The sequence below is a fragment of the Thamnophis sirtalis genome, unplaced genomic scaffold (assembly GCF_051295495.1).
Source record: "Thamnophis sirtalis isolate CommonGarterSnake01/CBP01778 unplaced genomic scaffold, rThaSir2_p1.2 scaffold_2, whole genome shotgun sequence".
Classification (NCBI taxonomy): domain Eukaryota; kingdom Metazoa; phylum Chordata; class Lepidosauria; order Squamata; family Natricidae; genus Thamnophis; species Thamnophis sirtalis.
The window spans coordinates 97,531,495-97,554,261 of NW_028261382.1; the positions used below are offsets into that span (position 1 = coordinate 97,531,495).

Consider the following 22,767-nt stretch of genomic DNA (forward strand, 5'->3'; position numbering starts at 1 on the left):
CAATCAATCAACCCATCAAAGCCCCTTTGCAGTCCAAGCCAAAGGCCAAGGAAAAGAGCCCCCTCCAGGCCAGGCCAAGGCAGGGCCGCGCAATGGTCAGAGCAGGCTCCTCTGGCGGGATTTGCCTGGAAAAGGGCGGCTTCTCAGATCTGACACCCCGTTTTGCACTGAAGGGAAGGATGCCTCTTCCTGTGATTTCACAGCAAGTAGGCCAGAAGCCCCCCAACTCTGAGTCACAGCCCCCTTTTAAAGCTCTCCCTGCAGACTTCAGGATCAGCCCTAGAGATGCGCTTTCCTTTTATGCCCCAGTTCATCATCCGCCTGGGTATCGCAGCCTTGGCTGACCATCGGATTTCCAGCTTTCCCTTGGCGTTTTCCTGGTCTGAACTGGGACTCGTCCCTTTGGCTTCATGGCTTCCCCTTTTCTGCTGTGACCAGGGCAGCCCTGGGGCCCCGGTTGGTTTTCACTCTGCCCTAGGACAACTGGACACACGCTGGCAACGCTCTCTTTATTGCCCAGCCGGACAGCTGAGAAGGGAGGGGGGCTTTATGGCATGCAATGCGGCCCCCACACACGCAGGGCACGCAGGGCCACAGTCCTTCTGAGCCACACCCACCCGCGGATCTCAAGAGCCCAACTGAAGAGGCGGCTAGCTTCCCCAGGGGACAGGCCCGTCCCCGAGCAACCCAGGAAGCTGTGAGAACAGGATCAGGCCGAGGCAGGCCCCCCATGCAGGGCCAGGAGGGAGAGCGCTGGCGGCCGTCAGCTGCTCTCCGTACAGATCCAGCAGCTGGAGGGCCACCCCGTTGGTCCAGCCGAAGCCTTCCTGCAGAGAGAAGGGGATCGGTCAAGGGGGGCCTCTTTGGCCAGGAGCCGCTCCCCACCTCCCTCCTTTGGTGGGTCATTGAGACCCCTTACCTGCACTGGATACTCCCCACCACCTCCGGGCTTCCCGTCACCTTCCACATCGTACTAGAAAGGAAAAGGCCTTGGCAGCGATGGCCGCTCCAGGCTAAGCTGCCCTGAGGGCCGGTGCCTGGAGGCCAATGAGGGAGGATCTCCGTGCTGGGGAGGGAAGAGGCGGGACCCGCACAGGGGAGCCAGCTCACCTTCTCAAACATGCCTCCGTGCTTCTTGTACACAGCCAGGTTCATCTGCACCCAGCGCTGAGCCAGGCTGAAGGCCAGCTCTCGTGCCCGGGGAGAAGAGGATTTGGCCAGGCCTGGCAAGGCAAGCAAATGGTTTAACGCCTTGGGCAGGGAGATGCCGCCCTGCAGGTTTCGGCTCTGGCAGGAAGAGTGGCCGATGCAGAGGCCAGGAGAAGGACCCCCGCAAAAGCTGGGAAGGCAGGAGGAAGGGCCTCAGACATGGAGAAACTCCCCCCCCCCCAGACTCTCCAGAAGGACTCCTCACCTGTGATCACCATGTGCTGGAGTGGGGCCCAAGCGTTTGGAAAGTCCCATTGCTGCCCCGTCCGTGTCAGAGAGGTGGGCAGGCCGTTAGCAAAGGAGAGGGCCCGGCTCTCCTGCAGGAACAAAGAAAAGGGCATTTCCAGACAGTGATGGGGGGGGGGGCTGCCCTGAGATGACCTATCCTGTTGGCCCCGATCCCAGGGGTGGCACCAGGTGCGACTAATGGTCAGTCTTGGGTGGCCAACCATTCTGCCCACTGCTGTGCCGACTTCCTCCTCGGGAGGAGTCCCCCTTTGGTGCTTGTGCAGGGGGCTTTTCCCACTGCCTGGCTTTGCAACACCCCCTCCCCCCATTCTAGGGGTGCTCCCCAGAAACGAGCCAGGGTCTGTGCGGGTGACTGGTGGGATGCCTGCCTCAGCTGCTCCCCACCAGCTGTCGAGGAAGCATCCATCTCTGGCCGGCCACCGGCTGCCCCTTACCTCCAGGTAGCGAAGCACCTTCTCTGCCCTGGCCAGATCCACGTCGCACTCGGCCCACAGGGGGCTGAGGTTGGAGGGGTAGAAGGCCGGGTTGTGCCTCTGGCGGAGGAAGTGATAGTCCAGCCAAACACCGGCCTCCTCATTCCACAGGACAGCAGTGAGGGCAGCCACCCGCTGTCTCCGTGCAGCCCGGAACCTGCTTGCTTTCTGGGCATGCCCTGGAGAGGGAGAGGGCAAGCAGGACCCTCCTTCAGAGCACGCCTGCCCTCCGTGCCCCAGGCAGGTGGCTCACCTCGACCCCAGAGCCAAGCCGGCCTCCCCCGGCCACACAGCCATCGAGCAAGAGGCCCCCCTGTGCCTCATTTCTCACCCAGGTCTTGGTAGAAAGTGGCCAACAGCTGCTCAACCTTGCAAAGAATGGCGTTTAAGTCCACTGGCAGAATCCCTCTCACTCGGGTGTCACGCAGGGACAGGAGTCCTGGCAAGAACCAGCGGGAGGAGAAATCCCAGCCCGACTCAGCCGCACTCTGCAGCTCTGCCCAAAGGCTCTGCTGGGCTTCTGCGGGGGAAAACACAGAGAAGCAGGACGCGGCAGCCTCCGCCATTGCCCACAAGAGACGTGGTACCCAGAATGTTTCAAGTTGGACCAAAGCGGAACGAAATGGAATTGTTATTGTACATGCCGTGACCGGAAGCTCTATTTTGCTGATTCAGACCATAGTTGTAGGTGCTGTTTTTGCCTTCTGTTGTGTGCTGCTTCTCCGCTACGACTTCAAGATCCTTCCCCCAATGCCGCTTTAGGCCACCCCCCTCACCGTGGACCTGATCAGGCAGTTACCTTCCTCTAAGCCCATTGCCAGCTCCACGTCCTTCATGTAAGACTCCGGTCTGGTGGGGAAAAGGGAGGACGGTTGAGGGGGATCCAGATGCTCTTGGATGTCAGGAATGTCCGACGAGTGGGAGGAGGACCATTTTCGCAGGGCCACTCACCTGGGTTCCCCCACCTGGACGTTGTAGCGATTCAGGGAGTATTGCTTGCCCCCCACAGAGATATTGACAGCCCGGTGGTCTTGCCAGAAGTGATACTCGGCTTCGAGCAGGTGGACGTTTTCCCTGAAAGAGGCAGCGGGGAGGGGGGCAAACCTTCCTCTTTAGGCCCAGTGATGGGAGGGGGGAGGGCACAATGCCTTTGGCCACTTCCGTGAACTGAACGGTGGCCCTGAGCAAGCCTGGTGACCGGCTGGCTGAGAGATACTTGCCGTAGAAACTCGGTGTCGTTTGTGTGGCTCAGGTAACTCTCCATCATTAGGGTGAGGAGTGGTGGCTGACTCCGACGCTCGTAGTACACCCGGCCTCCATTTGGGACGTGCCCAAATCTGCTCTTGGGGAGGACGTGGCTCAGGGGAGGCTTGGGAGCGGGGCCAGGCCCCACCCGGCCTCCCCAAGGCCAGCAGAGGAGCCGCCCAAGCCCACCCAGCAGCTCCCCTCCCCCCCCGGCGTCTTGGGAACTGGGGCCGAAGGAGAAGCAGCGTTTCTTCCCCACCCTGCCCACCCCGGCAGCCCTCACTTGCTGACGAGGTAGAGGAAGTTCTGGATCAGGCCCTTGGCTGTGACCGTCATGTTGGAGAGGAGGAGGCCTCCCAGGATCCAGAAGGAGTCCCTGCAGGGAAGGAGGGGGCAGCCATGTGGGGATGTGGGAAGGGAGTCGAGGGAAAGGGGCCTCTCCTGGCCAGGCCGGTGGGTCGGGGGCAGGGGTCCACGGGCAGCCCTCTGCCTGTCTCACCAGTAGTAATATTCACGGAACCGGCCGCCAGGCACCACCACGGGGTTTGGCACGTAGATCAGAGAGTAGCGCGCAGGGGAGCTTTGGACCTCGGAGTTCACCTGGAGGGAAATGGAGCCGCTTCTGCTGAGGGCACAGCAGCCTCCCTCGGCCCCCCCCCCACCCACCCCCCCCCTGCTGAGCCTTGGTACTTACCCGCCTGCCCAGCTGCTTCCACTTGGCGTTCAGGACCCTGGCCCAGGACCGCAACGTCCCATCTGAAATCCTCTGGAGGAGGGGGATGCTGCAAGGGCCCCCGGAGGTCCAGAAGGCAGCCATTCAGGGCCCCCCCAAGGGAGGGAAGGAAGAGATATTGAATAACCAAAGAACAAGTTGAATAAGCAATAATGGAAGATCTTAATGCAAGATAAAGGTTGGTATTAATATTATTTATATACGTTCGTTAAATGTAACAAATGATTGATAATATTTGATTCACATCAAAAGGTATGATGATTAAGATAGGGTGATTGATACAAAAAATAGCATTCTGAAATATTGAACAATTAAACAACAAAAGATTAAAATTTAATATAAAGATGTGTATTACTACTAGTATTATATAAGATTGTTAAATGGAACAAATATGAATAATTCTATTCTTTGTATGAAATGTACGATACTCAGATACCACTCTGTATACCCAGGGAGATGTAAAAAATAAAAATAAAAACTTGAATAAAAGATCCCCACGTGGGGGGTTCAGAGAGAGAAAATGTCACTTTGCAACCGGTGTAACGTCCCCACGGCCTCCGCTCCCACCTTCAGCAAGGGAGAAAGGGCACCTGGGAGGGAAGACCTCGGGGAGCAGGAGATTCCCAGGCAATGGGGGGTGGGGGGGCTGGCGTGGGGGGGGGCACCTTGTGGCCATCCCAGAGACGGAAATTGGCTATGGCCACTGTGCTTTCTAGACATGCGGTCTAGTTGAGAACTGGCACACGGCAAGGGGCAGCATTGTGCCACCTCCGAGAGGTGAGGAATTTGTCACCACAGCCCTTCCAGGTGCAACTGTACCTGTCCGTCCAGTCTGGAGGCACCCAGCTTTCCAGCTCCTGCCCTGGAGGGAAGAAGTGAGCCTCCACAAACTGTGCCAGCTGCAGCTTGGATAAGGCGCCGCCAGGTGTGGCGTTCATTAACTCCTCAAATTGCTTCAGAACCACATCTGGAAGAATGGAACAAAGATCTAGGAGATCTGGTGGGGGTTCACTCTGGGGTGGAGGGCGAGGAGGGGCTAGGCTTGCATTAACACCCTTCAGGCCGGGGAAGCCTCTGCTCTGCAGCCTGAGTGCCCTGCTGGCGAGCGCAGGGCCGGCCGCCTTTCCCGTGCATTGCAATAGGCAGCTAGTTTCTCCATTCAGGGCCACCTCGCCCTGAAGGGGGCAGCTGGGAGAGGCCTGGGCTCTCGGGTGGACATTCACCTGGATTGGACTTCAGGGGCATGTCAACAAAGTCCTTGTCATCTGGAAAGAGCCGGGCCTGCTGGACTTGCCGCAGGAGCTCCCCGGTGCAGTAGACGTGGCTGGAAAGGAAGAGCAGAGGCCCTTGGGGGAAGCCAGGCCGGGCTACGTGCCACCAGCAGCCAAGGCTTTGCAGGGCAGGGGACGGCTGCTCCTCGATGCCCAGTCAGGGCTCCCCAGGGACAAGGCCCCAAACACCAAGCGTCTTCTGGGCAGCCCAAGAACCCTGCAGAGAAGGTGCCTCCTCTTCTACGGGGCATGGCTGCTCTACGGGCACCCTGGCCCGGGAGTCTGCAGCCATGCGCACAGGGCACTCCCTTGAACTCCCAGCAGCCCCACCCTCCTCCTCCTCCTCCTCCAGGCCTTGTTGCAGAACCAGCTCCGGTGCAATGTTCCCACCTGGGCTGTTCATTACAACTATAATCGGCAAAAGCAGCTCCGCCCAGCCCCCAGCAGAAAACATGCCAGCAGAGCTCGGAGCCTCAACCCAACACGGACTCAGCCGCTTCCGCTTCATTCCTACCAGGGACAAACTTTGTTCCCCCCCCCTCCAGGCATCTTCTAAGGCAGCCATCTCCCCCCCCCCCCCGCTCCTTTAACCCGCCTGCCCCACTTCCTCATCATCCAGGAAGACTGGTGGCAGAAATCCCCTGGGTACATTTGTGGCTTGGTAGGATTGGCACCAGGCCTTGTCTCTTCTCTGTTGTGCACCGAGGTTAGGACGGGGACAAGCCAGGCCCCCCCACCAGTTGCTCACTCACCTGTCACACGGGGGCGGAAGGCTGCCTGCCATTGCCTGCCCTCCCCACAGAGCTGCACACACGACCAGGAACGCCCTCCCCACCGGAGCTGGCATTTCAGCTGAGAGCTCGGGTGCCAAGCAGCACCACCATTCCAGGCAATGCCCACAGAGCAGGCCTGCAGTTTCACACCCAGAGCTTTGGGCGGGGCTGCAGAGGGGGGGCGGGGCTTGGGAAATCCCTGCTGCTGCTGCCTGGAAGGGAAGAGGGGAAATGCTCCCGGCCCTTGGCAGAGCAATGCCCCTTCTCTTTTTGCCCCCAAAGGGCAGCTTCAGAGCGCGGTGGCACAAGTCAACCTTGCTCTGCTGGTTCTCCTCAACATGCTCTCGGTGGCTGTAATGCCGGGCAAACAGAGCGACACGCTGTGCAAGGAAAGAGTCCGAAGCAAAGTCAGGTCCCAGTGAGCTTTTATTGAGCCAATTCTCTTAAAAATAAGTCAGGATTTTATAATTCAGCATTTTTTTGACAATAGGTTCACAGCCTTCCTTTATAGACTCGTGTACATATGCTGTGCCAAAATCTTAGCTCTGCTGGACATTTGCCAGTTCCAAACAAAAAATAATCCTCCCCTCCCACCCCACCCCTTGTTGACAAATTCTAGCCCTCACTGTTCGTATTGGACATGGCCTGAACTGAACCAAGGATCAATGAAATACAACATTGCTTGAACTGAATGAAAAAGTATGTTCCCCAAATTTTCCAGTTTCAAGAAAGGGAAAATTGACTTATTTTCTTCCAGACATTGCCACCCCCACATCTTGGTTAAAATACAGCAAGGCTGTATCTTTGTGTTATCCTCCCTCCCCCCACCCTCTCCCCCCTCCCCCTTGCACAGGACTCCAGAATGTTGCCCGAGGAGTAGAGTTGCAGCAGGGAGATTCCTCCTCTGGCTGCTCCAACCTCCCCCACCCACCCACCCACCCCACAGAATACCATCAGATGCCGTTGCAAAGGGTGGTGTGGGTCACCACCCCATGGATTGAATTTTCCATATCCTGCCCGGGGACAAATGATGATTGTGCCCCAGAAGTAGCCTCTGCAGAGGTATGCGTTGCACCAAGAGCATAGGTCAGACTGCTGGTGGAAACAACTCACACCTCCCGCAAAGGATCCTGGGCACCGCAGTGCCCCTCTTCTCCACTGGCGAGATTCAGCCAGTCCTGTGCAAGCAATCCCACCCTTAAAATAAAGAAGAGTAGAATGAGATGCCCAAATCAAACTCATCTGCTTTGGTGTCCAGTTTCTGTGATCTCATCCAGCTCGAACCACAGACACAAAAGCAGAGGCTATCGGAAAAGATGCTCCCATCTCATTCTGCAATGGTTAAAAAAAGCAAAACTCAACCCACCCACCCACACCCACCCAAGGCCGTCTCTACTAAGTGCAGGGGGTCCTGGAAAGACCCCACCATCGGTATTTTCATCAAGGCCCTGTTTTGCCCCACCATCGAGTCACCTGAGGGGCAAAAAAGGGCCCTCGACGTTTGGTCTCTCAAAATTTCTTCAGAAGCGGCCGGAGCAGTTGAGGAACTGCTGGCAACCACTCTGTGCATAAGACATCCAATTTCTCAGGCTCCGGTTTCACATGAAGGGGTTAAAAGAAGAAAAAAAAGGTCTGGAGCATCTTTCCTTTCCGAGTCCCTCGTCACCACGGAGAGACAAGGAGCCGTTTTCAGGTGGCTTCCTGACCCAAACAAGCCACCCAAAAACGGCGGTCAGAGGTCGAGGCCGCTCCTCTGCTAGGCGGCCACAGGTGAAGTAATACTTTCCCTTGTAAAAAGGCTTCAAGAGTGACAAGAGGAGCGCGGCCCGGCTGGACAGAGTGGCCGCCTCAACTCACCGCACCGAATCAATTTCAAGATTGCCGCACACGTTTTGCCTCTGCTCTCCCCTCCTCTGGGAACAGCTGCTGCAGAAGAGCAAGGGTTCTGCTTTGGGTCTCAAGTGCCCCCTCCCTCCCCCTCCCCAGGCCGTCCCACCCCCCAAGGACTTGCTCCTCTGATGCAGCCTCCTCTGGATTCCCAGCAGAAGAGCTTCCTGCTAATACAATTTTTGCTACGGTTACTTAGACACAACATGTTCCAAAGGGTTGTCAGGAGGCACCTGGCTCTAGGCACAGTTCTCCGAGTTCTCCGGGCTGGAAAGAGTTGGTGCTCTCGGTCAGAACTGCTTGGCTTGTCAGGGCAAGGAGGAGGGAGGGGGTGGGCTCCGACTATCCTTGCCCTGGTGCCTCCTGGCATCCTGCTGCTGGCAGGCCGACAGGGAATTCGTTAGACGTCTACAGGTCGAGTGGTCTCTCTCTTTCTGCCTGCACATCAGGCCAAACATCAAGCACATTGGGAGGGGCACACTTTAAAGCAACACTACTGGAATGGAAGCACAGACGCGCACACCCCAAGGGAGGGGGGAGAGCAGAGGGCTCGCCTTTCCTGCTCTAGAATCTCCCATCGGACAGGCTTCAGACAGAAGCGCCACAAGCTGGCAGGAGGTTCTAATGCCAGAAGCACAACCAGGACTTTTGCCTCATTGGATTCGCTCTTGGTTCTGCCTTGCTTTGAGACAAGGGAGGTGACTGGGTCTCCTCTAACCCCGTAAGACAAATCCGGCTTCCCTGGAGGGTATTTTCCCCACCCCCTTTCGGGTGGGGTGGGGTGAAGAGGACCTTGCCCGACACCCAGATCTCTTCCAAATATCGCAACCCCTAAAGCAAGCCAGACCGACCGAGAGGCCTGGAGTCAACAGTGCTTGGCATCGAGTAGCGTTGCAGAAAACTGAGCCCCTCTCACCTTTAGCTGCTGTCAAGTTCTATCTATCATCCCTTTAACGCCAGCAAGCCTCATCCAAACAAAGAAAAAAGAAAGTTATATGAACCCTTAACAGAAAAAACACATATTTACAGAGTTTATACAAGTATACACATCCAATTTTCTTCAGAACACGTAAGAGAGGAAAAACCACCATGGCTTGGAGACAGCAAGTGCTCTGCCCCCCAAGGGAGACTCGTGGAGGGCAGTCTGTAGTGTTCTGCCAGAGCCCCGGGGGCGTTTTGGGGGGGCTCCTGCTGCAGATTGGTTGGCAAGTGGCTCTTTCCTCTCAGAGTGTGGAGGTTTCCCTCAACTAACCCAGGCGATCCAGGTTGTTTTGCTTAAATACACATATTTACAGAGTGGGTGAACAGCAACTGCATCTCAATTCCTCCATGAAAAGAAAGTTAACCAAACAAAACTGACAAGGGCCGCCTTCCAGCACTGGAAGGGGAAGGAAACAGAGGTGGGGAAAGAGACTTTGACCTGAACCAAAACGACTCCTTGGGCTGTATCCAAAAGGGATTTTCTGAATGGTCTCATAGCATAAGGCACTTTGCACAAATAAGTAACAAGCTCTTTAGCTCAAAAGACAGATGAGGAGCCAGGGAGAAGTTGAAATGTACTGAGTCGGGCAGCTGTGGGTGAATTTGAAATTGCAGTCAAGGTGGAGTTTGGGAATCTTCTCATTTCAGAGTTCTTCTACTCCATCACAAAGAAAGAAATTAAAACCAGCAGTTAGTGCAACTAATGTTCAGTCAGCACACAGTGCAAACAAGTGGGAAAAACAAAAGGTATTTTCTTCCTATCTTCTGCTTTTGTCTTCACAGCCAATTTTTTTTAAAGGGGGGGAAGCTCTGTAATTTTAATTGTTCCAAAACAAAAAGATGAAAAACCCTCAAAGAGAAGGAGCCTCCCCCAAGAAATGATGTTTCACGTGTCCAGATCAAAGGGCTTTAACTTTTGTGTTTAAGCAAAGCCTAGAAAAAAAGGGGGGGAAAACATGACTTTTAGCACCAAGGAAACAACAAGCCACTTGCCCGACTCCTGTGGCCCAGCCCATTCTGCGTCCTGCCCGTCAACGCCTCAAAGGTGCAGGCTCAGGAGGGCCCGGGGTCCCAAAGCCACATGCCAAGGTAGGTGGGCACAATCTGGTCCAAAGCTGGACTTAACGAAGATCCCCCTTTTCCTTCCTTCCAGGGCACGAGAGCCCCACAGAGGCTCCTGGGAGAGGCTGCGCCAGAGGAACAGCCCTCCCCCCTTCAGTTCAGGTCACCCACCCGCCAGCCGTCCCCCAGATACCTACGCAGCAATTACGGTTTGTCATCTTCTACAGGCTCGCTGTGGTATTCTGCCACATACAGACTCTTGTCAATGTTACTAGGGATGGGCTTAATTTCTGTCCCCAGCTGCTCTTCAATACTCTTCAGGTTGAAACGATCGTCATAGGTGATCAAGTTGATGGCCAGGCCGAGATGGCCAAATCGACCTTCAAAGAGAAAAAGCAAAGGTTTTCCCTCTGGCAGCTTGCCAGAGACCAGTTTTTCCCTGCCCGGCACATGTGGCGGAGCGATGTCTTCCAGTTTCAGACCACAGGCGCGAACTGCTTTTCTTGTTTAACCCAACAGCAGCTGTAAATACCATGGGGAGCATCTTACGTTGCACAAGCAACAACTGTGCTCCTTGATAAGCCGGTAACTGCCATGTGGAGCAGTTCACAGACTCTCCCACCAGAGAGCTCAACTTGCCAAGCTGCTGCCTCCCTGCACAGAGAGCAACCCAGAAGCTCAGCAGGCTGAAGAACAAGTGATTTACGGGCATGATGTCCTTGTGGGGGGGAGGGGGGGATCAGCCCCTTGATAGAGGAATGGCGGAACTGACTAACTGCTCTCCAGAGCCTCCCCCCTTGAGGATCCCAGCTGCTCACACAATAGGCACGGTTCATGTTCCACCAGAAACTAGCAAAGTGATGGCAAGTGACTTAATGACCATTTTTCACACTTATGACCGTTGCAGCATCCCCATAGGCACGTGATCAAAATTCAGATGCTTGGCAATCGACTCATATTTACGACGGTCGCAGTGCCCCAGGGTCATGTGATCCCCTTTTGCAACCTTCTGACAAGCAAAATTGTTGGGGAAGCCAGATTCACTTAACAACTTCAGTGATTCACTTAATTATTTCAAGAAAGGTCGTAAAATAGGGCAAAGCTCATTTAACAAATGTTTCACTTAGCCACAGATGAATTAGGCCTGAATTATGGTTGTAGGTCAACAACTACCTGTGCTCTATGACTGTCATTTTTCGTTCAATGATGTCCTCACCTGATCTGCCAATGCGATGGAGATATGTCTCTGCCAGCTTTGGAAAATCAAAATTGATCACAACATTCACAGCTTGGATATCAATACCTCGGGTAAAGAGATCTGAAAAACAAACCTTGCACCTTAGAAAAACCCTGTAACACAAAGAAGACGGGCTCAGGATGACAGGATCTTTGGCTATGTAAGTACCACAAGGCTCCTACCCAACTTTTGGATTGTTCTGTAGCTGCAAGCACAAAAGAAAGGTTAGACTGGATCCTGCAGGTTTCTCCCTTCCTTTCTTTTATGGCAAAAGGCAACCTATTTCCCACTTTCTAGTCTCTACTTTTTGAGCTAGACTGTCTCAATTTGGAAAACAAAAGAAATGTAAAATGATTCCGTCAACAATATTGCTGGTTTAAAACATGTATTATAACAAGCCAATATAAAAGATCACATTTAAATGGTTGCAATTATAAAAAAAGGACAAGAGATATTTTACATCCATGGTCCTAATTGCTGAAAATCTCAATTGGCTTCTCTGACTATATGGAAGATATCATATCCAGAGGACTATTTCAGAGCCAAGATTTGTAGCCCAACGTGAGGATGTGCAAACTGGCAGGTAGATTCTGGCTGGAGCAGAGTGTGAAGCCATGGAGGACTTTAATGGACAAAGCAGCATTTTGCACTGAGATAGTCCTGCCTTAGGCACAAAAGCCAGCTGAGTGACTTGGGCCCATCTGGTAGATGACCAAGCTGAGCCTGAGGGAGGAGGAGTCAAATGCGTCATCACCACCAAGAAACCTAAATCCAGCCCATCTTGGATTCCACTGACTTAACTACCACCCATTTGCTTGCATCGTTAGTAGTTCAGATTCTTCTAGAGAGTCTTATAATACAATTCTACATATTCTTTTGAACTGGCCGGACTCCCTGATTTATTTTCCTGTGCTTGACAAGCTCCTTTCTCTCAGCCCAAACCACCTCACCTGTGGTTGTGGGGAAAAGAAGAACTGCTGGTTTTCTTTTTTTTTAGAAAAAATAATAAGAGCGGGATATAAGTAGATAAATTTCTACTCTTCTGGCTACCAAATGCAGAGCCTCCAGTGCTGGCGTTATACACCAGCTCTTACTGACAAAGGCTGACCTGTACCAATTGCAGCTTCCAGATAATCTTTAAAAGCAACCCCCATGTAAAAGCACATTGCATTCATCTATTTAAGAAATGACAATACCTGGGATATCCAGTTGCTAAAAGTATCGTAACAAATTCCTAGTTAGTAAAGAGCCTTTCTGGGCAATATACAAGCCATGGAAAAGGACAAGATACTCACCAGTGCAAACAAGGTTGCGGCATAAGCCATTCCGGAAATCATGGAACACTCGATTGCGGTGCTCCTAGAAAAAGAATTTCGAAAGCTTCACCAACTTACTCTTGACCAAAGCCCAGAAGTTTGTCCTTCAGCACCTAAAGGGAAACCCAGGTGCTTCTACTGAAACACCCCTAATGGAAGAGAACGTTCACCTTGAGAAGGAATGCCTGGCCTGTGGCAGAATTCACAAGACCAATTGCTCTTCTGACACTTGCCCTGGGACCTCCGTTTGGGCTGAGTATATGAAATACGTGGAAATAGATTGACTACTCCTCTCCCTCCTACAACTAGCGCTTGAAATCCAACAGATATTCATTAGTTGCTCCAAACAGCACACTGACCTGTCTCATCTTTGCGTGAATGTAGAAGCAGGAGTAGCCCAGCTGGGAGATTTTCTTAGCTAACAATTCAACCCGTTGGGAGGAGTTACAGAAGATGATGGACTGGTTTATTTGGAGCTAAATGCAAAGACAGTAAAGTGTTACGTTGTATTCTGCTTCTGAATTGCACAGGAACTTGAAAATAAGCAGAAAATACTAGACTAGAAAGCTTGGAGACAGGTACACAAAAACAAGGCAATACCTAAAGAACTGAAGAAGCAAAAATAAAAGCTGTACAGGTCATCAAATAAAACTCTTTATTATTCAAGCAATATTCTACAGGATTTCTTTCACTTGATCACTTTGGTCATGGTTTAAACCCAGTTTAGCTCAAATATTACTTCTTACCCTGGAAAAGAGTGTGTTGAGGCAATGCACTTTCTGACGCTCTGTTACGTAAGCGTAGTACTGGGTCACCCCCTTCAGAGTCAGCTCCTCCATCAAGTTAATCTCGTAGGGTTTTTGCAAGTGGGAATTCTGAAAGAGAAGCATTCTGGCATGGATAGGCAGTCCTGGTCTTCCGGACACAACGGAGCCCAGCATTTCTGTTGCTGATTAAGTAAGCTCTGCCCCATTTTACGACCTTTCTTGCCACAGCTGTTACATGAATCACTGCAGTTGTTAAGCTAGTAACACGGTTCTTAAGTGAATCTGGCTTTCTCCCATTGACTTTGCTTGTCAGAAGCTCACAAAAAGGGGATCACATGACCCTGGGACACTGTGACCGTCATAAATATGAATCAGTTGCCAAACATGGATTTTGATCATGTGACCAAAGGTGTGAAAAATGGCCATTAGTCACTTTTTTCAGTGCCGCTGTAACTTTGAACGGCCATTAAACAGTTCTAAATTGTGGACGGCCTCTGGTTTGTAGTGTGGCAAGAATAACCGTGCTTCCCCTTTGCTCAATTATGCAAATTTGGGCTCATTCAACTCACCATAAACTTCTGCACACTTAGAGGGAAAGTGGCCGAGTACAACAAAATCTGCCTGTTTTTAGGTAGAGTGAGTATAATGTCCTCCATTATTTGCACAAAGTCTTGAGACAGTAACTTGTCTGCCTGCAAAATAAATTAATGCACGATAAAAAAGGGGGCAGTTGGGGAGCTTGTTTCATGTCTAACCAACCCTCCTCCCGGCAGGTGCTGGCCAGAGGTTAAAATGATGCTTCTTAGCCAGCCACAGGAGCCCTGATTTCAAGCTGCCCTTGACCAGAATCCACAAAATGCACCCAGGACAGCTAATCTGGTGGCGGAGGGCTCGGCTTGTAACTCGTGAAGGTCAGTCAGTTAAATGTTACCTCGTCTAGGACAATCATCTGGATATGGTCCACCTTTGCTACTCCTTTTTTGATGAGATCCAGAATCCTTCCTGGGGTTGCTATCACTACATGCACTGCGAGAAAGAAGAGCAGGTTATAAGGCACTCTGATAGAAACGGGCAGAAAAGAGCACGTGTGTGTGTGTGTGTGTGTAATTTGGGGTTTCCCCATTCTTGCCATAGGACGTCCTACCTGTATCGTCAAGCCTCATTATATCATCTCGCAGATTGGTTCCTCCTGTGGTTGCCATCACCTTCGCCCCTCCCATGTGTTTGCTGACCTGGATGCAGATCTGACTGACTTGCAGGGCAAGTTCTCTTGTGGGAACAATCACCATTGCTGTCAAGCAAGATATAATTTGAAGCACTCTTATTCCATGATCCCAGAAGATTTTTATGCTCACGTACGTCCAGCGAGGGCTACACGAAGAGGTTCAGAAATCCAAGTGTCTACTTTAGAGACTTTTAATGGAGACCAAATAGGCAAGTGGCCTGAATCTGTCTAGTCCCGTTTGTCTAAAGCTAACGGGAGATGAACTCTTCTATCAGCTTTTCAAAGGTTCATAGTAATGCGGAAGCATCACCTTCCAAGTCACATTTCTCCCCAACTCACTATACAATGCAGCGTGTGGAGTGTTTCTCTAACGCTTTGAAAGGGAGAAAATTGCAGTGAAGCTCCCCCACCCAGTGCTTTGGAAGAGCAACGCGGATACCCCAAGTCTCTCCAGGAGTTTAGTAGTGGCTGCCTTTTCATGCTTTGAACATCAGGAGTATTAAAAAATGAATTAGTAGAAGGCCTAGGAATACAGAATATTTACTTGAAAAATTCAAGCCCTTCTGGCATGATCTATCCCTGCCCTGCTGCACCTCCGTCCGACCGCACTTTCAGTGACTTTGCAAAAAGTCCTAAAATTATTGATCACCCATATTTAATTCTTGCATCTACTCTTAGCAGGAACTCAAGCATGACTACTCCCATTTTCATACACCTCCACTCCCCCAAAGAACAAAGTACTCAATGGGTAAGCCAAAGAAAACCAAAGCATTCTCCCCAAACCTCAAAAACGGAAGGTTGGCTTTGTGCAAAAACTCTCTCTTCGGAAATTTTGCAGAATATTTTCTTCAATATTGATATGGCAAGAAATGTTAATGATTCTACAGCAATTATCAACAAAAACATGGTTATCAACTGCTTTTAACCAGAAAATTCTGATCCTATTCACAAAACAATCAGCAATTTGCTTTTTAAAATAATCAGAATGTAAAGGCATCTAGACCCAAATGGCAGGGACCCAACAGAGGCAGAAGAGATTAAGAAGAGGTGGCAAAATTACATTCTATACAAGAATGAGCTTAATGTCCCTGATAACCAGGATGGAGTGGTCACTGAACTCGAGCCAGATATTCTAGGTGGGGAAGTTAAATGGGCCTTGGGAAATCTGAGCAACCACAAAGCTGGTGGAGGTGACAGTATTCCAGCTCAGCTATTCAAAATCTTAAAAGATGATGTAGTAAAAGAAATCTAGGATCATGGTATCCGGCCTTCTCAATTCCTGGCAAATAGATGGGGAAGAAGTGGAGGTAGTGACAGATTTTATTTTCCTGGCCTCCAAGAACACAGCAGATGGGGACTGCAGGCAAGAAATTAAAAGACGCTTGCTCCTGGAGAGGAAAGCTATGGCAAATCTAGACAGCATGCTAAAAAGCAGAGACATCACCTGCCAACAAAAGTGTGTATAGTCTAGGCTATGGGTTTCCCAGTTGCCATGGATGGCTGTGAAGGTTGGAGCATAAGGAAGGCTGAGCGCCAAAGAATTTAAGCCTTAGAACTCTGGTGCTGGAGAAGACTCCTGCACTGAGTCCCTTGTACTGCAAGGCCATCCAACCAGTCAGTCCTAGAGGAGATCAACCCTGGCTGCTCTTTAGAAGGCAGGATCCTGAAGAGGAAACTCAAATCCTTTGGCCACCTAATGAGAAGGAAGGACTCCCGGGAGGAGAGCCAAATGCTGGGGAAGACTGGGGGCAAGAGAAGAAGGGGACGGCAGAGAAGGAGGTGGCTGGATGGAGTCCTCAAAGCAGCCCTCATGGGCTTAAAAATGGACTCCAGGGAATAGTAGAGGACAGGAAGGCTTGGAGGAATGTTGTCCATGGGTTTGCGATGGGTCAGACACGACTTTGCAACTAACAACAACAAAGGCACCTAGAACACAGGTGTCAAACTTGATCGTGACTTTTTTTGCCTTTGCGGAGCTGGGGTGGGCGTTGGGCGTAGCTTACATCTGATGCGACAGGATCTAGAACCATGCAACAATCTGGTTTTCTCAGACTTTCTCTTGACTAAAACCAAAAGCACTCGGCAAAAAGGAGGATGTGCAAGATGAATTCCTGGAATCACCCCAAACATGCAGTTTTGTTCCTGAGCTGAGACCTTTAAAGATACAACTCACTAGATGTCCCTGTTCAAAGGTAGCACAAACAGAAGGAGAAAGGGGAAGATGGTGTCCCACCACTCCATCCCATGTCCGGCTTTCTCAGTTATGTGGCTAACTGAATGCTGTTTTTGGATAGACTGATTCAGTGGAGCCAACCATGTGGCAAATGGTTCTCGCAATGGGCCGAGGGGAGGCAATGCTGAATGGAGGCACAGCAGTCTCTCTATTCTACCTCCATAAAACAAAGACATCACTGTTAGCAGCAGCAGCAGCAGCGGTTTCATTGTGAAATCCTCCACGCCCTTCCAGTTAAAATGTAGTCGTGATCCCAGGGCCTTCCCAATTCCAGTCAAGCCCTTTTCCAAAAACCTCTGCACTTTTTTCTTCCACAAAAGTGAAGCCATTACATAACTGGCAACCTAACATGGTCCCTAGTGACGATGAAGAGTCCGTGTGGTTTGTCATCTTCCACTGACCTTGTATTTTGTCCTTCTTTAAGTCAAGCCTTTCAAGTAATGGAATGAGGTAGGCACCGCTCTTGCCGGTTCCGTTCTTAGCTCTGGCTAAGATGTCCCTTCCAGACAAAGCAATAGGAATGCTCTCCTCCTGAAAAGAAGCAGGGTGAAAGAGAAGGTAAGACTTTGAATGAAGAAGTAAAAAAATGTGAAATAGCTGTCAGAAGATATAAACATAAGGAGTAAAAACAAAAGGAGAAAAGGGCCACACTTCAGATGAAGAGGCAGAAAGGTTATCTGCTTGCAACTATATTGCAAGAAGACAATATGGACCAGTGATGCCTTCTAGATGGTCTGTAGCCGGCATGACAAACTTCTATATGTAGTTTTTCCCGTGACCCGTCAAAAGCGCGGACGACAAAAGCGCGATCGACAAAATCGCGCCTTTGACGTCATCACAGCGCGACGAAAAAGATCGAAAAATTCAAATAAAAATTAATAAAAATTAAATTAAAGCAAGCCGATTCACATAAAGGTAAGGGTTAGGGTTAGGGTTAGGGTTAGGGTAAGGGTAAGGGTTAGGGTTAGCTTTAGAGCGTTAGCGTTAGCGTTAGGGTTAGGATAAGGGTTAGCGTTACGTTTTTCGTTACTTTAACGGTTAGGTTTAGGGTTAGGTTTAGGGTTAGGTTAAGAGTTAGGGTTAGGGTTAGGTTTAGGGTTAGGTTTGGGGGGGTTAGGGGAAGGTTTTAGCTTTATTTTTACATTTTTTCGATCTTTTTCGTCGCGCTGTGATGACGTCACAGCGCGCTTTTGTCGAGCGCGATTTTGTCCTACGCGCTTTTGTGGTGGAACCGTTTTTCCATCTGCCTCTCTAGACTGAAAAGGTTTGGAGACAGGAATGTTTCTGCTCGGTTAACAGTAACTTTAATTAATGGTTGAAACCATCATTAACTACCATAAAGAAGCCTACTGGAAACATAAAATTGTCTTGTTCTAATTCCATCTACCACTAGAAGAAACAAAAACTAGATCCTGTGAAGGAGTAAGAAATCTCAGCCCTTTATTCCAGGGACCCTCTGCTTTCCATCTCACACGAAAAGGCCATTTCCATATGCACAAGAGCGAGTCCTTCAACTGGGATGGCTTTTGCTGATAGGAAAACGTGAAAGGGTGGATTCCATCATCTTATACACAGAGAAAGTGTTTTTTCCCTGGAAAGGAAGGCTTTGAATGGCAAGAGGCTGTGGAGAGCGTGAGAGAAAAGGTGAAAGGAGATACCCCAGCCCTCCTTTCTCCACTGCGTTCATCAGCCTTCCAGGCGTGCAGAATGGACACAGTTCAAGCAAAACAATGCAGGAACAGCTTCAGCAGAAGCCAATAGCACACAATACAGCATCCTGTTGGATGGAAATCCAAAGCCTATCATTTCCCCCCATTACTTATAAAAGTTACATTTCCAATCATTAATAAGCATCTTATCATAATTTACTAAACTTGCTCAGCCTACCCTATAGGTGACTAACCTGAATAGGAGATGGCTTCTCCCAGCCCATTTCAAAAATTCCCATCAGCAACTCCCGCTTCAGACAATAATCTTCAAACTCATTTCCTTTCGTTGATGTTACATCCTGGAGAAGCAAAGCAGAATCATTAACTCGCGTGATGTCAATCTCAATGCAAAGGGCATTCTGAGGCTAAGCCCAGCAGCAGAGTGGGTGCTCTGATGTGGGTTTTCTCTCCCCCAGGGGCCGAAGAAATTCTAGAAAGCAAAGGGAGTGGGAAGCAGGGAAACTGGGCTGGGCAAGGCTTTGGTGTTATGATCTAAAAGATATGTGTACTTGATAAAACGTATATGGGGGTAGGGGTAAATGATGATAGGGGGTGGTAGCATTAAATTTAAGGCAAGTTGCACTCTATGCCCATTGCTGCTGCATTTTATTCAGAACTGGGACGTGGGGTAGTGGTGTAGGAGGGGGAATATGTATGTTTTTTCTTTTAGTTTCACCAGTTAGTTTAAGATGATTATTTGTGCAGCTGCATCATCTATAGCAGGCAGCCATTGCTTGCAAGAGGCATTTTGAGATGGTGTAATTTCAGAGATAGCAATCAGCAAAGTAGGCAACCTATCTCAGTGTGAATTCTGTAAGACAATGTGATTTAATCAGTTTGAAACCTTACACTTCAATGAAATGAACATCTGCTGCCAAGCATGAACATCACTTCCTTTCCCATGTTTAAAATTTTAGAAAGCCCTACCGACGTTTTGATTCTCAGGTCCTTCGGAGGGAGCTTTAAAGTCTTCTTCCAGTCATCGCCAGGTCTGAAGTGAGAAAACTGTATTAGCTACTGGACCTGATTTTGGTCTAGCCAGATCTTTACATCACATGTGATACAATCACCCTCAGGCTTGAAAAACAAAAAAATAACAGCCCTTTTAACACACCTAGAATCTGATGTACAAATTCTTCATGACACAGGAAGAAAAGGATATTTTAGGTCAGTGTAATCAAGTGTTAACACAGCATTAAGCAACCACTGGAGAATGTGGAGAGGATCTGAACGTGTCATGTGCCACTGAATAACTTCTGAAGTTCAGTCAGAGTTATGTACCTTTTTCTCCATATTTCAAAATAGCCGCCTTCGTTTTAGTCAGATACACAGGATTGATAATGCATGGCTGGACTAAACTCAACAGCTTCCACTGTTCAACATGTATTTGTACCAATGCTCTCCAGGACCTTAGCCACTACACCAGTGTGTTGAAAGCCCAGAAGAAACTTTCTTCAACTCCTCACTGCACAATCATTTTCAAACGTGAAAAATGCAACAGACCATAATTGAAGTTGCTTTTCCAGTGCTGAGCAAGCCACAGGCAGTCCAGAATGTGCTAGGACTGAAGACCTGTGGTCTTGGAATATAAAAAGCGCTGACTTGTCAGGATGCATATGAGACGACCGTGGTGGGTGATGCTTCCAGAGCTCTCAAGAGCCAAATTCAGCTGCTGCTGCTGGTGTAGCAGCAGAAGGCACTGTTCTACACTGTCTGCCATTACCTGCAGAGCAGTTACCCTAAGCTGGAAGATGGTTATTTTCCCTGGGAAGTCCCAGACTCCCTATTTTGTTCTTTGTGGAACAACAGATCATCCCACCGTACTCTTCCATCAAACCAGGCAGGTTGGAGTGTTTGGTTTAAATGAGCAGAGATCACAGGATCAAGAGAAACTGCTACAAAGAAATGTTTTGTTAAAAGGAATCCTCCAGAAAAGATATGCCAGTTATTCACACCAATATGACCTAAATATTACCTGTTTTAGGCTGGGTAGCTCTTTGGGAGTCTTATGAAGCAATTACATGATTCACCACTTCCATTGATACAACGGTACTCCATAAACTTGCTATTAGTAAGGAAACCTCCCAAATATACAGGATTGTCTATTATATGTTAATTCTCTACTTTAAGCAATGCCTAATCAGGAAGCAATCTGACTCCTGCTTTTAGCCAAAGATACTCAATATCAGTTCTGATAAAAATAAAACAGTTCTGGTGATAGCCCAAAGGCTTAGGGCTGAGTTGAATTTAAGGTGATGGTTCCTTTCTTTAGTGCTTCCTATCCCAAATCACTGGAGCCTTTTTCCCAGTATGCTGCTCAAAGTTTTTTTCAATAGTAAGTTTGGTGGCATATAAATTTAATAAATAAGCAAACGTGCTTCTCCATTCAGCTGGGCGCAGCTGAGAAACCCTGTACTGGGCTTCCAGTTAAGAGGTATCTAGGATCTCTATTGCAGTGGGGAGAGAGGGTGTCTGCAGTTGTGGAACTTCCCACTCATAGAAATCCAGCAGAGGTAGGAACCCTCCAAGTTGCTCAGCAGGCAGCCTTTCTTTAGGGTCTCCTAACAGCTGGATACCATTACCCTTTCTTGATCCCATGCTAAATTAAACTGCGTGCAGTTTGCGGGAAGCTGTATTAAAAATATATAGTCACCCTATGCAACTGACAGCACTATGTAGCAACAATAGGAAGCAAGGGATGAATAAGTAAAGTGTGACAAATGTGGGAGAAATACAATTCAGGAATAGCATCAAATATTGCTGCAGTTGGTAAAACGGGTACAAGGAGGAAAGAGCTCACACTCCATCCAGGAGATTCTGGGTGTCTCACAAGATGGCTGCCGATGCTCTAGACAAGTACTCACTTGATAGTGGAGGCCATGCTCTGTGCTTGCTGCTGAGTGCCATTGTTGATTGTGTTGGGATGTTTCAGCTGGTTTATCTGTTGCTGAGCCTGTGTCCCTCCGCTTCCTGGACCACCACCAGGTTTTACTGGGCCCCTCAGCTGTCCATTTTGACTGGAGAGACCCATTATAACAGGGTTCTCTGTTCTGGCCGTACTCATGTTTGCCTTTTAAATGTCTTTCAACTTCCAAACAGTTGCGAGTACGGAAAGTGTAATAGTTTATTAGACTCTCCAAGATGAAGAGATATATTAGGTCCTGCTCAATATATGAGTCTCTTATTGCAACACAGGCAAGCACCTGTAAAGTCCCTCAAGATAAACCAGTCACTTGCGCTGATGCACTGTGGAACAAGTTTTTAAAAAGTCTTCTAACACGCTTGAGTTCCGTCCAATCTACTCACTTCAATCTGGAAAGAAGACAGACAAAGCCGTTAGGACCCGCACTTGCTGGCTGCATCCACTCCCACGGAAGGTTGGGGGATGCGAGTAACCTCAAAGGCCGGCGAGCCCAGGCCCGGACCCCGCTCCCCTCCCCTCCCCAGAGCGGCCTTGCGGGCATCTTCTGGGGGCGGCGGCAGCGGCGGGGGAAGGGGAGAACGTACCGTGTGCAAGACGCCCCCCAACCGCAGCTTTTTTCCTGCGCCATTCAAGGGACGGAGGTTGGCGAAGCTTCCCCGCCAAGAGACGCCGCGGAGGGACGTTTCGAAACCGCCCCCTCCTTCCCCTCCTGGCCTGCCAAATCGGGGCCGAGCGCCCAAGGCCCGGATTCAGTCAGGTTCCCCGCCCGGGTCCAAAGCAGCCCTCCAAGGGAGGCGCTTCCCCGCCTTTGTCTCAGGCCCCGCCGGCGACAACCCGGGCCCAGCGTCGGGAGGCGGCCCAGGCCCCTCCGGAGGACGCGCGGGGGAGGCCTCGCTCCGGAGTCGAGGGTGCCGCGCGCAAGGCCGCCCCCGGCCCCACGGAGCCTCAGCCGGACGGACAGACAGGGCCTCGGTCCCGGGCCTCGCCGCGCCGGAAAGGTCCGGCCTCCGCGGAGGCCGGGTCCGCAGCGCCGCTCTCTTTCCACCGGCGGCCTCCCGCCCGCCCACGGCCCGCCCGCCTACCTGCCTGCCTGGCGGCCGCGCTCGCTTCCCACTCCGCGTCGGCCCGTCTCGCAGCCCGTCGGCCGTGGCTCCGCTCGAACTATGGCGGCGGCGGCGACGCGACAACAAGATGGCGGCCCTTCCCTTCCTCCTTCCTTCCGTCCTGGCGCGCGCGCCTTCCTCCCTCCTCCTCCTCCTCCTCCTCCGCCCCCTCGAGCCACGCCCACCGCCCGGCCGCGCAGGCGCCCCGCGACGCCTAAGAACCGCCGACCCCCCCCCTCCCTCCCTCCCTCCCTCCCTCCCTCCTTCCCCCGGGGCGTCTGGGAGGCTCCCCCGGCCGCCCCGCCCGGCGCGGCTCCGGCGCTTCAGCTGAGGGGGCGAGGGGGGCTCCGCTCCGTGTCCTCTCCTGGCGC

At 50.8% G+C, this 22,767-nt stretch overlaps 2 protein-coding genes across 3 annotated transcripts; both read right to left on the reverse strand.

Moving 5' to 3' along the window:
- Positions 1 to 490: 490 nt before the first annotated feature.
- Positions 491 to 6,112, reverse strand: TREH (trehalase). Its single transcript, XM_014055844.2, has 15 exons — positions 5,933 to 6,112; positions 5,133 to 5,233; positions 4,729 to 4,876; positions 3,871 to 3,958; positions 3,676 to 3,776; positions 3,460 to 3,552; positions 3,152 to 3,268; positions 2,883 to 3,005; positions 2,731 to 2,780; positions 2,263 to 2,451; positions 1,893 to 2,110; positions 1,415 to 1,526; positions 1,111 to 1,223; positions 920 to 973; positions 491 to 827 (listed from the first exon to the last, which is right to left on the reverse strand). Exons 1-15 carry the CDS (start codon positions 6,025 to 6,027, stop codon positions 651 to 653), a joined length of 1,779 nt encoding a protein of 592 aa, XP_013911319.2. The 5' UTR covers positions 6,028 to 6,112; the 3' UTR covers positions 491 to 650.
- A 1,483-nt stretch (positions 6,113 to 7,595) lies between these two features.
- DDX6 (DEAD-box helicase 6) lies at positions 7,596 to 22,535 on the reverse strand. 2 transcript variants are annotated; one of them, XM_014055843.2, is made up of 14 exons: positions 22,376 to 22,535; positions 21,235 to 21,682; positions 19,298 to 19,361; positions 18,565 to 18,669; positions 17,063 to 17,192; positions 14,348 to 14,494; positions 14,135 to 14,229; positions 13,773 to 13,895; positions 13,183 to 13,311; positions 12,796 to 12,912; positions 12,416 to 12,479; positions 11,100 to 11,201; positions 10,081 to 10,263; positions 7,596 to 9,754 (listed from the first exon to the last, which is right to left on the reverse strand). In XM_014055843.2, the coding sequence occupies exons 2-13, from the start codon at positions 21,432 to 21,434 to the stop codon at positions 10,088 to 10,090; spliced, it is 1,452 nt and encodes a 483-aa protein (XP_013911318.1). In that variant the 5' UTR covers positions 21,435 to 21,682; positions 22,376 to 22,535; the 3' UTR covers positions 7,596 to 9,754; positions 10,081 to 10,087. The 2 variants fall into 2 exon arrangements, with proteins under 2 accessions (XP_013911318.1, XP_087562581.1); XM_087706455.1 differs by having other exon boundaries at positions 22,380 to 22,524.
- Positions 22,536 to 22,767: the final 232 nt, after the last annotated feature.

Coding starts and splice junctions, on each gene's coding strand:
- TREH (XM_014055844.2), bottom strand. CDS start 6,027: ATGCCAGCTCCGGTGGGGAGGGCGTTCCTGGTCGTGTGTGCAGCTCTG. Junction 3,553..3,675: donor TTCCGTGAATATTACTACTG/GTGAGACAGGCA, acceptor CCTTCCCTGCAG/GGACTCCTTCTGGATCCTGG. Junction 828..919: donor GTGGGGAGTATCCAGTGCAG/GTAAGGGGTCTC, acceptor TTCTCTCTGCAG/GAAGGCTTCGGCTGGACCAA.
- DDX6 (XM_014055843.2), bottom strand. CDS start 21,434: ATGAGTACGGCCAGAACAGAGAACCCTGTTATAATGGGTCTCTCCAGT. Junction 14,230..14,347: donor AATGAGGCTTGACGATACAG/GTAGGACGTCCT, acceptor TCTTTCTCGCAG/TGCATGTAGTGATAGCAACC. Junction 12,913..13,182: donor TCAACACACTCTTTTCCAGG/GTAAGAAGTAAT, acceptor CTTTGCATTTAG/CTCCAAATAAACCAGTCCAT.